The 18,849-nt window shown below is 39.2% G+C and overlaps 2 protein-coding genes across 3 annotated transcripts; one reads left to right on the plus strand and one right to left on the minus strand.

Annotated features, from left to right (window-relative positions):
* Positions 1-502: 502 nt before the first annotated feature.
* On the minus strand, positions 503-10,295 carry rnf115a (ring finger protein 115a). The gene is made up of 9 exons (XM_046847041.1): positions 10,147-10,295; positions 9,154-9,212; positions 8,827-8,881; positions 5,998-6,269; positions 3,879-3,947; positions 3,659-3,731; positions 3,462-3,555; positions 3,189-3,304; positions 503-2,215 (listed from the first exon to the last, which is right to left on the minus strand). Exons 1-9 carry the CDS (start codon positions 10,222-10,224, stop codon positions 2,096-2,098), a joined length of 936 nt encoding a protein of 311 aa, XP_046702997.1. The 5' UTR covers positions 10,225-10,295; the 3' UTR covers positions 503-2,095.
* Positions 10,296-10,454: 159 nt separating this feature from the next.
* On the plus strand, positions 10,455-18,718 carry polr3c (polymerase (RNA) III (DNA directed) polypeptide C). 2 transcript variants are annotated; one of them, XM_046847039.1, is made up of 15 exons: positions 10,455-10,612; positions 11,627-11,773; positions 11,946-12,210; positions 14,703-14,921; positions 15,327-15,409; positions 15,512-15,616; positions 15,889-15,981; positions 16,091-16,171; positions 16,263-16,314; positions 16,458-16,518; positions 16,603-16,753; positions 17,109-17,210; positions 17,832-17,881; positions 18,094-18,243; positions 18,555-18,718. In XM_046847039.1, the coding sequence occupies exons 2-15, from the start codon at positions 11,627-11,629 to the stop codon at positions 18,628-18,630; spliced, it is 1,635 nt and encodes a 544-aa protein (XP_046702995.1). In that variant the 5' UTR covers positions 10,455-10,612; the 3' UTR covers positions 18,631-18,718. The 2 variants fall into 2 exon arrangements, with proteins under 2 accessions (XP_046702995.1, XP_046702996.1); XM_046847040.1 differs by lacking the exon at positions 18,555-18,718 and having other exon boundaries at positions 18,078-18,209.
* The last annotated feature ends 131 nt before the right edge of the window (positions 18,719-18,849 follow it).

The raw sequence follows: 18,849 nt of genomic DNA on the forward strand, positions 1-18,849 counted from the left end.
TTTTGCACCTCTTTATAGGTTTCCCCTCTCCAATCAACTTTTTAATCAAAGTACGCTGTTCTTCTGAACAATGTCTTGAACGACCCATTTTCCTCAGGCTTTCAAATGCATGTTCAACAAGTGCTGGCTTCATCCTTAAATAGGGGCAACTTGATTCACACCTGTTTTTTCACAAAATTGATGACCTCAGTGATTGAATGCCACACTGCTATTTTTTTTAAACACACCCCTTTCAACTAATTGCCCAATTGCACAGCCTTACGAGCGTGCATATCATGAATGCTGGGTCTTGTTTGTTTTCTGAGAATCTACTGCACCTACTGGTAACTTGTTTGCCATGTAGCAATAAAAAAATCTACTAAAAACCTGGATTATTCTGGTTAGTCACATTGTACTGCTATTATTTTGAACAATACTGTAATATCCAATCTGGAATGTTTTGCAGTGATTTTAAGTTGATTCTGTAGCTTTAAGGTACTTAGAGGCTGCAATATTTTCAATGTAAAAAAAAAAAATTCCAAAAAGGTGTTATGTCCACGTGTGAAAAAGAGATGTAGAAGCTTTAATATGCATAATTGGTCATTAACAGAATTTACAGTGACTTGAAACTTCAACATGTGCTTGACCTGCTTTTAATGTGATAAATTGATGACAGTTTGAAGCAACATGTACATAATTGGATGGAAACAATTCCATGAGGTTTTGACAGTAAAGGCTGCCATTATCTTGAGAAGACAGCACTGGTTCTAGGAATCTAGTGATGCGTTTAAAAAATGCATATGCCATAACAGACTGCTCAGTCAGAGGAATGCAAGAGGCTACAGTTCAAATACAAACAACAGTAACCTTTGTAAACCATGTCTGACTTTCATTACATGAATCTCATTGTTGTTAACACAGCTAATTGCTATTGCTTCTCGATCAAACACAAGCACAACGACCTTGTGTGTAACCAATGGCAATTTATCAGGCTAAAAACTTGGAAAATTACTATTAAATGAGTATTAAAATGCACTACAATAAGTTAGGACAGGGGAAATAAAAAGACATAAACAAACTTGTATATGGATGCTGTAGACAAAGCGACCAACAAAGCATTTCAATTAAATAAAATGCTGAAATCAAATGGTGTCCTTGGCTTTTGTACATATGAATCATGTAAAATTTTATGTAAACCTGTTTTAACCAAGATCAAGGTTAACTGATTTTTATTCAGTTTTATCATCATCAATACAATAACAACACATGATTTATATAATATATATTTTAATATTTAGGGATTCACCATTTTATATGCAGTATTCCTTTCCTTTTGTTTTTTTTTTCTCCTTTGAATGAGCTTCTTGAACTAAAATTATTTACAAAAAAAAAAAAAGAAAAGAAAAGGAGTGATGCCAATAAGGGGACGATGAGAGGGACACCGTGTGTGCCTGTGATATTTACACCTGGGAGAAGTGCACAGATGGCAAGAGGGAGAGGAAAGAATAGAGCTCCGAGACTGGAAACGACTACCAGGACAGGACAACGTGACCCAATGAACAGGCGCGCTAAGCGGTGAGAGAAAAGAGGTCAAGGGCAACCAATCAGTAGAATAAGCCTTGGGGACCCACCGAACCCCACGGCTATTAGGCTGAACAGCGGTTGGCTCTTTGTAGCGTGTGCAGTTCAGCTTTATGGGTAGTGCATAACACTGCACATTTAAAAGGAGGATGGCTCAAATAGCGTTATGCCTACAAGATGACTGGGAACATGGACGGCCTTCAGAGTCAGTAGCCTGGGAAAGCAGACGCCAGGACGAGAGGTGTTAAGTGCAAACACCTCGGAATTAAGGTCAAAGTGTCGATGCAGAGACGAAAAGGAGGCTACAGACAGGCCACGACAGACGAAGTGTTGAGCGATAAAAAGTAAAACGGTAAACAAGCCATAGTAGACCATATGAAAGTGGTAAGATTGAAAATGGATAACGAGAGAGAGAGAGAGAGAGAGAGGCTGGCGTTAAGACAAGGAATGCCGAATATTGGCAAATCCTCACGCGTTTGTTGTATTGAGAGTTAGACTGAAACAGCGGAGATGAAAAGAGGCGTGTGTGGGCATCTCAGTAGGACCATCTTTCCTGTGTGCGGGGCTCCGTGTTTACGGAAGAGGGCTCTGAGGGGGGCTGATTGCTGCTGTCCTCTCCACTCAAACTCTTCCTGCATACCGGACATGTGTCATGCTGCAGAAAGAAAGGAAGAGAGAATTCAATAAATGTGAGGCTTGTGGACATACATATTCATCACATTCAAATGGTAACCTAGTTACTGCCAATTACCTGCAGCAATCAGTCAACTTGATATATATTTTTCTCCCATCATTCACTCCACAGCACATAGCAAAGCTACCACTACTTGAAAATCAACCTAAACGGCTCATATACAGGAGACCTTGAAGACCGATGTGTGAATAGCAATATCAAATAATCTGCAACACGGGGGAGGAACATGGAATCACATTTATTTCCAAGTTATTAAATGCTGTAGCCCTAAATAGCTGGCTAGAAAATGCTTGGAATGGCTTTTCAGGCACTTTTATGTAGATATTTGTGAAGACTTTTTGCATTGTCGCAATACAGGTTTGCACACATTAATTGTTCATAATCATTTACACAACCTTCTGATCCAAAGTCCAACATCTTAACCACTGAGCTTCTTCCAGTCATATTTGGGGTCATGTCTTATTGCACTTTACAGAGAGGAGAGTAACCTTTAAATCCAGTCACATGTATAGTGCTTTCTTTTAAAATCAGGTTATATAAAATTTTGGTTTAATAATCACCATGAGTACACTTTTACCACACCTCTCTACATAATGATTTGCCAGGACAAAAATTAGATAATATCATATATAATATAGTAATGGCTACTGTGAAATATATCCAAGTTTCATTTTCATAGTATTGTCCCTTAAGAAGATATCCTAAATGGTTGCTAAAATGTGAGGGGTGTACTCACTTTTGTAAGATACTGTATGTTTTAGTAAGTATGAATAGCCCTCATGCATCTTTTTAACAATTTAAAGCATCTTCAGTAAAACTGGCAGACTACATTTTAAATGAAGTATTTTGTAAAATATAAGTAATATTATTGGCACTAAAATAAATGGTGATTTTTGGTAAGACTCCCCGACTCCCTGTCCAGACCCAGTCTCACCAGTTCTAACCAGGGTACAATGCAGTCACTGTGGAAGAAGTGGTTGCAGGGCAGCTGCCTGACTGGCTCCCCGACTGTGTAGTCCTCTTTACACACCGGACACTCCAAACTGCTGTCTGTGTAAGGAACAGAGGAAGGAGGATTCGTTTACAGATGCAAAGTGGCCTTTTTAAAGTGTTCTAATTTTGCAAAAGTCCAAAAAGCAACACTAGCTAGCTTTTTGTGGGGTAAGAAAAGGAAGGCCATGACAAGGGGGAACATAAAGAAACTGACCAGCCTGTTCCTGAGAAACAATGACTGTGGGGAGGGAAGAGATTTTCTCTTTCTCTGCAGGAGGAGGACCTGTGTTCTCGAACTGACCCAGTAACTGAGCGTGTGTGAGCGAGAGAGAGGGGAAAAGTTATTATTTAAAAAACAAAAAAGAACATTTAATCAGTTTGTAACACTCATACTACTTTATTTGCAAGTACCTGTGTAATGACTGCATCCAGACCCCCCTGCCCCCAGGCATAGTCACCAGGATTTGAGTGCAGCATGCCTGTCCTGATATCACAGGGACACACACGCACACACACACACACACACACTTTACACAATGTCACTGATTAAAAATAACATATTACGATGTCAGAATGATGTTTTTATGGTAACAATTATTGTATATATTATTTTGACCATATTTGTATTTACCATGAGAGAGGAGGTGAACCTGGAGCACCTGAATTGGCAAAAAGGCCAGCAAGAAACTGTTGTACTATTCTAAAAAAAACAAAATAAAAAACACAAAAACAATACAGAGTTAAAAAAACAACAACATTCCTTTGCAATTTATACACCATTTTCTCTTATATACACTTTACCAACCAAAGCATTACTTAGTCATAATGGATGCTACAGCTTATAAAAGCATTGTGTACTATGAGGTAACAGTTTTGGGAACCGCCATATTGCTGTCCAGATACTTTTGGTCATATAATGCATCATACTTACATCTTATAGTCTTTATTAGTTTACACACACACACACATATATATACACACACACACACACACACACACATATATATATATATATATATATATATATATATATATATATTACACACACACACACACACATACACATACACATACACACATACACACATACACACATACACACATACACACACACACACACACACACACACACACACACACACACACACACAGTACAGACCAAAAGTTTGGACACACCTTCTCATTCAAAGAGTTTTCTTTATTTTCATGACTATGAAAAAAGTAGATTCACACTGAAGGCATCGAGGGCTATTTGACCAAGAAGGAGAGTGATGGGGTGCTGCGCCAGATGACCTGGCCTCCACAGTCACCGGACCTGAACCCAATCGAGATGGTTTAGGGGTGAGCTGGACCGCAGAGTGCAGCATCTCTCGGGGAACTCCTTCAAGACTGTTGGAAGACCATTTCAGGTGACTACCTCTTGAAGCTCATCAAGAGAATGCCAAGAGTGTGCAAAGCAGTAATCAAAGCAAAAGGTGGCTACTTTGAAGAACCTAGAATATGACATTTTTCAGATGTTTCACACTTTTTTGTTATGTATATAATTCCATATATAATTCCACGTGTTAATTCATAGTTTTGATGCCTTCAGTGTGAATCTACAATTTTCATAGTCATGAAAATAAAGAAAACTCTTTGAATGAGAAGGTGTGTCCAAACTTTTGGTCTGTACTCTATATTATATTATATTAATATATATATATATATATATATATATATATATATATATATATATATATATATATATATATATATATATATATATATAAACTGAACACATCATTAATTAAAAATGGCATTTAGCAAACATCCTTATCCAGAGCGGCCTTACAATTATACCAACGTATACAGTACAGAACTGAGCAGTTGAGATTTAAGGGCCTTGCTCAGGGGCCCAGCAGTAACAACTTTGTGATACTGACCTGACCAACACCTTTACCACTGAGCTACCGTTTGCCTATATTAAAAAGTGTAAGGACTGCCAACATGAGACACGCAGCATGAACAGTAAGTGGGCTCATTAAAAGAAGCACACGGTGACATGAACAAAAAAATTTATTTGAAAGGATGTAGCAGTGAAGCAAGTGTGCAGTTCTGCAAATAAGACACACTGGCTTTCTTTCCTTTTCACCCTTATCAAGGAAATTAAAGTCAAACAGCCAATGTATTCTTGTTTAAATAAAAAGCAAAACAATTTAAGCTGGACTAAGTGAGAGACTATATTTAAGAAGAATGGCGTTCATTCCTCATTCCATCGCTCTGTGTGGCACAGCACCTTAGTGAGACTCATTATACTGGATAACAGCGTACCTATACCATGCAGTTTTTATTGTCTACCTCTGGAATCTAACCATGTATCATTCTTGTCTTGGTAGCTCTGTTCCCTTCTTAAAGACTTTAGTAAATCTCTCTTAAATTAAAGACCAATAAGATGACTTATTACAAGACAGATGAAATTCATATTTCATATAAAGTGACTTTACAACTAAACAGAAGAGATTAGCATTCAAACTTGGCAACAGGCAAGCAGGAGGCACCTACAACATTCTTGAGAATAACCTGAGGCGATACAGAGAAAGACAGAGGGAAGGGAAAAAACAAAAACCAGACAGTGTGTGTCATATCCCGATTAACTGATGAAACCTTTACTGGGGTGTGATATATACAACTGTGTCAGAAAAAAGCTTGAAGATAAATGGAAGTAGTACCACCGAGCCAAAATGGGTGGAACCCATAAGGGCGGGACTTACCCCTCTACAGCAGGAGAACGATCCGGCCGACTGCTTCCTCTGGATCTGTATCTCCTCTGTGTGTGCAGGCGAGGGGGACGGCTGGGACCCCAGTGCTCTCCTCCCCCTCCTAACGGGCCACCGAGGGTCCCGCTGAGGCCCCCAGGGACAGAGCCACCAAATGGTCCTCCTCCCAGACCTAATCCTACAGCACCCCCTGGAACCCGTGGCTCGGAGTCGGGGCTGTCCAAATCCACTGTGAACGGCCGCTCCACAAACAGAAGCTGCCAGAGCTACAGCAAGGAGATGTGTGGAAAGAAAAAGCTCTTATTACTACAAATATGTAGTCAAGAGTATAAAATGTGCTATATGAAATCGAAATGATGTTGAAAACTAAACAACATTCCTGCTAAAGATGCAGATAAGACAGAAGAATTTACTACTAGTGAAGATAACGAAGCTGGACACAGAATCAGCAAATGTTCCTCCTGCAAATGTGTTAAATCACAATCTCTATAAAGCTCTGAAAATGCCCACCTTACATAACAAATCAAGTGAATACATGTGTAGCACTTAGAGAGGAAGGCAATACGTCGAATAAACAAAACACCATAGAATTAGTTACACTACGACCAGAAGTATGTGGACACCTGACCATCACACCAGCAAGTGCTTGTTGAACATCGTTATAGTTATAATAACCTCCACTCCTCTGGGACCGCTTTGCTACTAGATTTTGGAATGTGGCTGTAGAGATTTCTGTTCATTCAGCAACAAGAGCAATAGATAAGTCAGACACTTGTGTTGGGTGGGGTGGCCTCGTGTGCAGTGTTCCAGTTCATCCCAAAGGTGTGAATGAGTAAAGTTCATTCTGAGTTAAGCCACGAACCCCGCCTTCATAAACCCTGCCTTCATAAACCCCGCTTTGAGCGCATGAGCATGTGTGGGCCCTGCATTTCCAGGGAAAATGTAGTGTAACAGCATGCATTTATTTTTATTTTTTTTAAGACATGCTATATTTTTGTGTGCTTCGAATTGTGTGTCAAAAATCTGAGGAAATCACATATGGGTGCAGTGGCCAGGTGTCCACAAACATTTAAACTCATTAGCAAAATAAACAAACATTTAAATAAAACAGGGAAGCAAAAACACTCTTGGTCTCATCAATATGAGATACATTCTATGTATCTCTATGCTATGTCCTGCGTCATTAATAAACAAGCTTCAGTTAGTCCAGAATGCAGCAGCCAGAGTTCTTACAAGGTCAAGAAAATATGATCACATAACCCCGATCTTATCGTCCCTACATTGGCTTCCTGTTAAGTTTCGAATAGACTACAAACTATTACTTCTCACTTATAAAGCACTAAATGGTTTGGCTCCCATGTATCTATCCAGTCTTTTAACTTGCTACAATCCACCACGCTCCCTTAGATCTCAAAACTCTGGGCTTCTAGTAGTTCCTAGAATAGCAAAGTCCACTAAAGGTGGTAGAGCATTTTCACATTTAGCTCCTAAACTCTGGAATAGTCTTCCTGACAGTGTTCGGGGCTCAGACACACTCTTCCAGTTTAAGTGTAGATTAAAAACATATCTTTTTAGCAAAGCATACACATAACACACATCACATATCATAACCTTGTGCTCCAGAACGTCTGATCACATGCACATTATCAACTTGTGCTGTTAATATCATGAACAGCAGCTACGCTAATTCCTCTCCACTGCTTCTCTCTCTTTCCCCATCCCGAGACACCCTGAGGTTTGGCCAGCTCCAGTCACCTCCCACCATCTTGATGATTATGGACCTTTGAAGAAGTAGATGCCGAACTCGCAAACATCCCGAACCATCTAGAGACGTACCAGTGCCATTTGGATCCCGCTACATGTGTGGAGTTTGACATTGGACCTCCTGGAGTGTTTAAAGGCTCTGGCATGGAGAAGCTGATGCTGGATCTATGATGATCACAAATGCTGAGCTCATAAAACTAGGAGCTACTAACCATATAGACTGTATAAGACTGCAGAAAGAACATCACTTATAATCTTATACTCCAGTGCTCATGTTAGTTCTCACTCTCCAGTGTTCTGTATTGTTGAAAGATTTATGATTAAACTCTTGATGTCACCCAGATGAGGATGGGTTCCCCTTTTGAGTCTGGTTCCTCTCAAGGTTTCTTCCTCATAACATCTAAGGGAGTTTTTCCTTGCCACAGTCACCACGGCTTGCTCATCAGGGATAAATACACACCATTCACCTTAACTGTTGATTTGTGTAAAGCTGCTTTGAGACAATGTCTGTTGTGAAAAGCGCTATACAAATAAACCTGACTTGACTTGACTTAATAATGTTATAATTTTTAGGCAGTGGAATGACGTGAAAAAGCACAAATGATAGTAGTAGTAATAGAGTTTAATGCAGAACATATACAGTGAACATTGCTTAATCTTTGCTCATGTCTTGTTTTAAAAACAGAATGAGTGCATGTTGGAGATTTTATGAATTTCATGTAATGTATTATTTATTAAATTATTAAACATTGATTGGATGTTAAATCGGCGTGCCGTTGGTGTTTATCAACTGGAAAGATAATGTAAAAATAATAAATAATAAATAAATAATGAAGCTTCATCTTACTGCTAGAGACCTAATCTTGACTAATGTACATTCAAAGCATCTATTTACGAATAACAACCAAATATCAGTTCAACTCTAAACAGGCATGTTCAGTCTTTTGTTTTCTTCAACCAATGATGTGCTGTCATTTAGAGAGAAGTGGAAAAAAATGGGTTCTTTTTTCCCCCCTTCATAAAAATGATTTTCAAAGAAAAAAAAAAACAACAACTTACCTCTGCAAACTGTGACGCTGTGTCATCAAGGCCATTTGTATTATTGTCCAAAAGACTAAAGAAACACAATCACAATGTTATTCATCGCTGTGTCTAAACCATCACTATTTCATACATTCGAACTTTCCAGCAAAAGTATTGAATGTCACAGACATGGACTCGTGACATGTCAACCAGAGCTGCTGTAATCACACTTTCTGTAGTGTTATCATGAATAAAAGCTGAAAGAATGTCAGTTTAAAAATATATCATATTATAGATATATAGATAGGTACACACATACACACACATCCATACGTATACAAGCCACATAAAAATTATCTTCACCTGGAGTCTTCGGGCACCTCCTCAATAAATCCAGAGTCACATCTGGGGCAGATATACTCCTAAACACAGGAGATCTATCAGTATGTAGCAGTGGAAGTAAATTAGAAGTAAACCACGTGAGATGTTGGCATGACTGTACTTCCCCATTCTAGGGGTTGTTTAGGGTGTATATGATCTAAAGCTGCATTAGGGGCAGCTGGAGTCCAACTGATCGGGTCAGATAATCAACTTGGCAAAAGATTCTCTGTTGAACCCAAACCACAAGTCATGAATCAGTGTGTGTGGCAGTCATTTAATAAGAGGTAAAAAAAAAAAAGTGAAGAAGACCCAGCACACAGTGTGACCTTATTAGGGAACGAAGTGCTTTTAATTTCAGTTCAGTGTCAATCAGAAGACAGATGTATATCTACTGAGAAGGGCTGCAAAATGAAAGGGGCTGGGAAAAAACACCATACACGACTATTTACTTTCGATTTAACTATATGTTACTTCATGAAAATAATGGCCTGGCTGGACTATTCTGTGTCACAGAATTGTGTATTAATACACCACAAATAAACAAAGCCTCACTTTATAAATAAATAAACCCTCAGCTGTGGATCTGACCTTCCACAGACACCGAGTTCATCCGTCCACAGCCAAAGAACCAACGACAACACATCAACCCACGGCCTAGAAAATACAAAACCCCAACAAAGTGTGTGTGTGTGTGTGTGTGTGTGTGTGTGTGTGTGTGTGTGTGTGTGTGTGTGTGTGTGTTTCGGTTGCTATCGAGGCCCTATTACAGCCCAGGCACCTAGGACAGGCTAGCAAAGTTAGCTCGCAACCCTAAGAGTAACGCTAGAGCGTTAGCTGAGAGCGGCCGAGCTAGCCTAGCCTCGTCCCCGAGCCTCGACACGGCTCAATCCCGTGTCACACGCTCGGGGGAGTCGGACACGCGTTCGTCAGCCACCGTATCGAAAAGACCGCTCTAAGACAAACGTGCAGGCTTACCGGGAGTTTCGGTCTCACTTCGCCTTTACAACAGTGACAAAAAAAGCGATGCGGAGGAACCGCGGCAGCCTCCGCCATCTTTCCGAGAACCGCACACAAACACTGACGTCGCTTCACCAGGGCGTTATACGTTTCCCACCCGTATTCGGGGGAAGACATCCCGCCTCCTAGGTAAGGATTGGCGAGTAGTTCTGATCGTATGGCTTTCAATAAAGGTTATTGGCTCAAAGTCTGAACTTCTAGCCAATCACAGCACAGGGGCGGAGCTCTTTACATAGGGAATATAATGAATTCTCCTGGACTGGACTGCAGGAGAAGGCGGGGCTCTGGAACCGGAAGTGCCTTAGCTGTATGAGGGGTTGTGTCTGGCAGAAGCCATGTGAGTTGAAATGCAGCAGAAATGTTAATTGACAAGCCTCGGCTTCTTCTGTAAGCACCCGGAAGCGAAATCAAGAATATTTTAAAGGTGCGTAACATTTTTGTTTCTTTTTTTTCCCTACCGGATGGAAGGTAGCATCTATTGTGTTTAGCTAACAGCTAACTACAGTAGCAAGTTCAGGTCATGCAGGTGGTTTGGAGGCATCCAGCACTTAATCCGTAATTCCACTATTCCAGATGTTTCGAAAACCTATAATCGGCTCATTTATGTGAGCAAGATCAAGGCTACACAATACTCAAGGATCTGATCTGTCAAGTCAAATAGGCTTTTATTGTTATTCCAGCCAATATACAGTTCAACACAGTGACATGAAACAACGTTCTTCCAGGACCAAGGTGCTACATCGTGCAACATATCAAAAAGTAGCACCAAAAAATTACAGAACTACACAAAACTACCTAAGGCACGATATAAAGTGCACGTGTGCGACATTTGGTGCAAACAAACTGCATAAGAGAGTAAGACTGGAGACTCTGTGATACTGCAGCCCCGGACAGTCTAATAGATTTCTGTTAGTGCAAATAAATTGTCTAGATGATAAATACTGTACATGTAATCACTATAATGAGTTTGTTCATTTGTGTGTGTGTGTGTGTGTGTGTGTGTGTGTCAGTCCAGTCCCTTTGTATTGAGTAGTCACATGTCTCCCCTGAGTCCTTCAATTTAATTACATTTGCACTCAGTTACACACAGTGCTTTACACACACAGTCCTTCACACACATGGTCCTACACACACACACACACGGTGCTTTACACACGCAGTCTTACACACACACACACGCAGTCTTACACACACACCCAGTCTTACACACACACAGTCGTACACACACAGTGCTACATTTAGTTACACACAATTGCACACAGTAATACAGTCACACACAGTTGGACACACCAACACCTTGTGTGCTACACAATTAGACTCAGTATTAGAGTTGTAATTACATACAGCTGCATACAGTAACAGTGTAACACAGTTACAAATAGTTACACAATTACTCAATGTTAAGGAGTTTTTATTCAGATCCCATTGTGACTTTCAGATGACAGTGCAGGAGGCGCGTCTGTGTGGACTCCTCCTGAGGGAACACTTTGGTGAAGTGGTGGAGAAAGTCGGAGTTCACCTGCTGCGCAGTGGCACTCTCAATCTACGTGCTCTGGCTCATGAAACCAGCACTTCCCTCGACCTGGTAACCTTAGGATTTCTCAGTACATATACAAATATGTTATGTTTGATTATGAACTTAGATTTGTGGATTTTTCTCTGATTCATGCTCTGGAAGAACTGAATATATTGTTATGGATGATCAGAGACAAATCTTTCCTCCTTTCTTTCTGTATTCCATACTTGTACTTTACTAGGTGAAGAAGTGTCTGTGTGTTCTGGTGCAGCATGGTATGTGTAAGTTTGGTCCAGGCCGCCGGGGTCCTGCTGGTCCTGTTGAGTACCAGGTGAATTGTGAGCGCATTCTCTACATGCTCCGGTACCCACGCTACATCTACACGGCTAAGAGTCTCTACGGAGACACAGGAGAGCTGGTTATAGAGGAGATACTGCAGAGGGGTCAGATGACCATGAGCAGTGTGGTCAGGACTGTAGCAGACAGACTGACACAGAATATGGAAGGTGAGTGGTCTGTACTGTAATACATTATGACACATGTGCCATAATACAGAGTCCATCTCACTGGCGCATGTGGAACATGTGAACTAATGTTCTTGTTATGCAGTGAGGCTACAAAGCTGCTGATATGACCTGCTGGATGTTTTTCTTATTAAGTCATTAGCAAGCAATGAGTATATTAAGAGCATGAGTTAATATTTTGCTGCCACAAATTTAAAATCATAGCCTAAAAAAATTTATATTTCACTAAATAAACAGCGTCTAGTTTATTATTTGGCAGGGATGTAAATGGTATTTTTCTTATTGACACTACTTATGGCAGCTACATGTTTCCAAGCTTGAAGAAATGTAATATAATCAGTCATTCCTATGTTCAGGTTTTAGTGCTAAAATGATTTAATATATTATTTTTTTGTCTATGACTCATTTTGATATACAAACCATTCCATAAATTTAACTCATTGCTATGAGAAACTTAAAAATATAGTAATTTTTCCTAATTATATCATTGTTCCTCATAATAAAAACAGGATCTGTCTATCTATCTATCTATCTATCTATCTATCTATCTATCTATCTATCTATCTATCTATCTATCTATCTATCTATCCTGTTTTTATTATGAGGAACAAGATAGATAGATAGATAGAGCGAGCTTTTATGTGTACACACAGCAACCAATAAGGAGAACTGAACGGTTTTTATTGCACAGTTTAATAAACAAGTAATAATATATAATATATAATCCATAAAAAAAAATGTATATAACCAAAAATCTTACAGCTGAAAAATAAAAAGATTTTTGCTTAATCCTTTATTGATGGTGTTTAGATTTTCCAGGCTAAAACAGTAGTATAAGACTTTGAAAACACGGCCCATGCGAGTTTCAACAGGTTTCTTTTCCTGTTGATCCAGATGCTTCAGATGTGGCAGGATTGCTACTTGTTACTTTCATTAAAGAAATATCTACATTATCTCATTTAAATCTGATAAATAAAAATATGTAGATTTGATGAGAATTTAAATGTCATTGTGTCGAACTTGGATAGATAAAGTGTAATCTGTGACTGACATGTTCTTGGTGCAAGTTGGCCTGGTATCTTAGTGATACATTTTTATTTGCCATTCGAACGAAAAAACAAAAAAACAAAGTTGTAGTGGTAAGATGCTAGCTAACAAACTATAAAACTTTTTAACTTAAAGTCTATCCTGGCTTGTCGTGTATAACAAAATTATATTGAAATAAGATACAGAGACATTTGCAGTGAAGACATGGGGAAAATGCTTTGTAGGTGCATCTCGTGTGTGTGTGTGTGTGTGTGTGTGTGTGTGTGTGTGTGTGTGTGTGTATAGATTGAACATGAATGATTTACATGGCCATTATGCTTTTGTTCCTAGCTTTCACTGGCAAGATTAACGTGTTCAGTTTATCACATTACAAATTGTATTGTTATCTTTTACACAAGAAAAAGAAATGTTTGATGCACTTCAATGTTTTTTTTTAAAAACCTTTTGATTTTGTGGATTTAGTCACTGTAGGTAGATGCTACCTAATTTCTGTATTGTGTAAAAATGTGGAACATAGGGTGAATGAATTTGATGAGATTAGATTCGTTATGAAGAATGAACACAATCAATTTACGTCATAACATATGTAAATTATGTTATGAAATCTCACCACTATAGTAATACATTACCATGTATGTAATTTGAGATGAAGTAGTGCAGCAGTAGTGTGAAGACTGATGAATGTAAGTGATCTGGGTTTGATCATCAGCTCAGGCGAGGGCACGGAGTTTATTCAGTGCTTCATAACTACACGATGAACATCATGTTGGATGTATACACAATAAAATGTGTCTATGTAACACAGTTAAATCATGTAGAACTGATGGAGGTTTTTTAATTAAAGTAAATACATACATACTAAAAACTCAACTTCGGGGCATTCTTGTAATTACCTGAATAATAGCTTAATTTTAACCGTTTTTAAGTAAAAGTACTCATCTATGAGAAATGTATACAGTTTATGCAATTCAATGTTCTATTTTCTTGCACATCATTCTTTGTAGGCGAATATTCTGTTACAGGTACACAGTGAGGAAACCCTTAATTTGTGCAAACAGTAGAACTGGGATCTCGCAACTTGTGATTTCACTTCACAGTAACGACGAGCAGCATGTTTTTCTGAACTGTAGTAAATGTATTAATCATTAAAATGTAGTGCATCTGAAGGAAAAAATTTCAAGAAGGGAAATGTTGTAATCAAATAAGAAAAGTTAGAAAATATTCTTACGCACACAAACAGTAAAATGTTTACTATACTGAATCCTGGTATGTATGTTTAGTTTTTTCCAATGGAATAAGTCTCATAGAAGCTTTCAGGTTTATGAGCTTTTACTTCACTTCGTTGTTTCAGATTTTAATACTTTAATCGTTTGAAACAGTATTCTGAAAGTATATTCACGTGGTCTGTGCTGAATTTCTGCGTTCAGATGGCCAGAGTATGGACTACAGCGAGGTGGTGAACGCGTTCTCGTGCTTGGTGGAGACTCATTTCCTTCAGCGCTGCCCTCCAGTGGATAGTTTGGGATCAGCAGTCTCAGGAACATCATCCACAGGAACTTCTGAATCTTCTGCCAATACAACACCTCCGTCTGCTCAGCCAGAGAGCCACCCAGACTGTTATAAACTTCCCCAGGTCCACCTCTCTGGTCAGTATCTTCCACTTGTCTGAACACTATTTGGTTTAGAAAATACTAACACCCAGCAATTTGCAAAGAAATGTTGACTATAGCTATTCTGCTTCGAAAAACAACAGATCACATGATTAGTTAAAGCTACACTGTTGTGTTTTTATTAGTTTTTTTTAAGTGAAATTGTATAATTTTATTTGGGGAGAAGAAATGTCTTACAGCAGTATGTTGTTGTGCATACTATGAGTTGCTTGGACAAAAAATTTAATTCACTCTTAAGGCAGTGTGAGGAATTTTCAGGGAATCTGAACACGCACATTGTACATAATACATAATTTCGAAAGTGGTCTGAGACGGGGTTCAAAGTAATGCATCTTGTAGTTCGGATGAGCAGTCTGTTTGGATCTCTGTGTGCTCTCTCAGGTCGGGGTAAACGCAGGCGATCAAGTGGTGATGCAGAAGGAAATGATGGGGGAGCAAAAAGAGCCAAATTGGAAACCAGAGAGGTGAATGTTTCGGCTAGAAAAAGAGACTGTATATAAGGGTATTTGCTACAGCATCAGACCTGATGAATTCCACCCAACGCTGTTCTCTCTGCTTTCTTTCAGGTGTGTGGAGATGAGGGAGTTTACTGGCAGGTGAATTTTGAGCGGTTTCACTTACATTTCAGACATCAGGCCATCATCAGTGCTGTAGCCTCCAAACTGGACCAGGTAGAGCTCAACCTTCCAAATGCTTGCCATCCTTCATGGTGTCTAATAGCAATTACTAAAATATCAGAACACTATTTTATAAAACGTATAGTTTCTGTTATATGAAGGGGTTTATTTATAGCCATGTCTGAGTCGTTGATTAATGAACGCCGCTTTACAATAATTGAATTCTGGATTAATGTTCCAACCATGTTCAGAACACGTCTTTATTAATTACCTGCTTCGCCGCCAGTTACATTTACCCATGTTCCTTATCCCCGTTTTCACCACAGACCAGCAGCGAGATCGTCAGGACCATGCTGAGAATGAGTGAAGTGACGACAACGGCTAATGCTGCATACACACAAGCTGTTTCAGCTAACGAGGTAAAACCCATGCATAAATGTATATTTTGATTGCTGTAATAACATTGCTTTTTTTTTTTCTAAACGTCTTGTTCTGTAGTGTTAAAACATGTTAACCTTTTTCTGTAAGATCTTTCGAGCGCTTCCTCCCAGTTACAACATCGGCAGACCCATACTGGACCAGTACTTGACTCTACTGGTGGATGATCCGGTAAAAAACATGAAACGGAATTACATACATGCTTATATACGTCAGCTCAGTAATCGTTTATAATCTCTCTATTCTGTTCTGTTTCTCTCAGATGGAGTTTGTGGGTAAGGCGGGTGACAGTGGAGGAGGAATGTACGTCGTCAGTATCCTTAATTGCACTGTGCCGAAACTCAATTTGAAGCTACACGTTGCATTTGTTTGAATTAAAATAGCGATTAGTTGATTTAAAGTGTAAAACACAAGTGATAGGAGACTTAATCAGTATTGCACCTGAGCTTATGTTCAGATCTGCACCGAGCATTGGCAAACCTGGCTAGAGCTACACTGGAGTCTGTAGTCCAGGAACGGTGAGTGTGATGAGCCTCTGATTTATGTAAAGTCACCAACTGTTTTTGGTGTGTAATTGCATCTTTTTTTAATGATGGGAACAGTTTTGGATCGCGGTCAGCTCGGATTTTCCGCCTGCTGATACGTAAGAAGCACTTGGAGCAGAAGCAGGTGGAGGATTTTGCAATGATTCCAGCGAAGGAGGCTAAAGACATGCTGTACACTCTGCTGTCTGAGAACCTGGTCCAGCTACAGGTGACGCAGTCACAAGAGCATTTATAAATGAATCATTGTTGTGCCACCGGCTCTCTGTTCTCACTGTGAAGACGCACAGTAGATGAACTATACATTCATTCATGAAACGACCCACTTCTTCTCTAAGACTCTGCCCTATACTCACAAGTGCTGCTTAACCACATTCACACGTAGTTTCCCATTAGGGGGAAGCTGCAGTTTATAAAAAGGTATTTTAGTAACTAGACTACACTTTTTATTATCCACCTTCAGACACTCAGTTTAAACAATATAGATGTTTAGCAACATGAATGTGGAATATTGAGAAATGTACAAATTGACCAGAGTTCATCAAACTTTTGTTTTGTTTCCCTAGGAAATCCCAAAGACCCCAGACCATGCCCCTTCACGTACTTTTTACCTTTACACTGTTAACCAATTACCCACCGCCAGACTACTGCTGCAGAACTGCTACAAGGTACCAACCAACAACCGCACACACACACACAAAATCACATGGATTATTTTGCCTGATATACTTTCCCCCCATAATATTGATAATAAACAGCTTAAAGGTTACACGTAATAAATTGAATATATGCATCCATTTTTACCAACAAAAAAAGACGATCTCTCCAGACACTCTGTTTTCATATAGGACTTGTTAAAAGGGCTATTTTAGGTTCAAGGGAAGCTTCTTGGCTGAAACTTTCACCTTGATTTTGCTTAAAAACTGCAGAAAGGTTTATCAGGAATGCTGTTAATAAATACAAATTCTCAATTTAAATGAGAGATTGGTTTTGATTTGTAGAGTACTTTTTTGGTCATTGCGTTCATTTAAAATATTATTTCATGTGTTAAATGTAACCCTTGCAGAACATTGAACGGACATCAAATGAACTACATCCTTTTGTTTGGATGTCTGGTCTGATTTTTGATGTAGTAATAGATTGAAACAAACAGAAATGTTTTGAACAAGGTGCAAGCAAAATGATTCCATCTAATCCATAGATTCTTCTTCAATTTTGCAGACATATCCCTGAATTAAATTTGGATAGAGTTTTGATGTGTGCGTGTTCGTGTGTGTGTGTGCTCACAGGCTGTGGGTAACCTGATAGAGAGGAGACTGTTTGAGACCAAAGAAAACAAGTGAGTTCCTTTCTGCCTGCTAAATAATAAAATCAGATATGTTGGAGGTTTAGAGGTTCAAGTCATTGCAGGGTTTAGTGATTGTCCCTGCTCCTACCTCTACTTCTGATTAAATAAAAAAAAAAAATACTGCACTTCTGTGTCCCTCTGCAACGGCTTATGTTTATTTGTCTCGTGTTGTGTTTCGGCTCATTTGGTCGCTTCACTGACAGACGTCATTTAGAGAAGTCGCAGCGTATTGAAGCAATCCTGGCATCCCTGCAGGCCAGCGGGGCCGAGACGGCGCAACTTGCCGAGGTGGAAGATATGATCACTGCACCTGAGAGACAGCAGCTAGAGGCTCTCCGTCATCATATTAACAAGTACTGTAGCACTCGCGTTTATTAGATCTAGTCATGGACAGACATTACATAAGTTATTATTCATTAGATTGTTGTGCAATTAATATTCAACGACTTCCAGCCAGAGTGCACTACACACAAACCACTAATCTCAGTGTAGCTGGTATCTATGTAGTGTGTGTGTGTGTGTGTGTGTGTGTGTGTGTGGGGTTGCTCAGGTTAAATGTTCCACATCAGCAAAGATTTACAATTTAAAACAGCAATTATTATATAACAATTAGCACTACATAATGTTTGATTAAAATACAAAACTCTTTTGTGTCTTTCTTTAGGTTGGATTCAAGCGAGAACCAAGTGGATGAGACGATATTCCTTCTAGAGTCTTATGTTAACTCAGCTGTACGATGAGAGTGAGAAATATTTCATATGGATAAAAACAGAACCCGAACATATGTACAGTAATAATAATGCTAATAAAAGTACTTTGTTTCAATAATGCTTATGTGGGCGTCTCTGGCAAATACGTGATGGCAATTCATGATGAACGCAGGCGTACAACGATTTACAAAACTTTATTCAACATCATCTTTTGACTCAAAAGCATTCGAATTGCAAACCTGAGAAATG

The sequence above is a fragment of the Silurus meridionalis genome, chromosome 4 (assembly GCF_014805685.1).
Source record: "Silurus meridionalis isolate SWU-2019-XX chromosome 4, ASM1480568v1, whole genome shotgun sequence".
NCBI classification, from domain to species: domain Eukaryota; kingdom Metazoa; phylum Chordata; class Actinopteri; order Siluriformes; family Siluridae; genus Silurus; species Silurus meridionalis.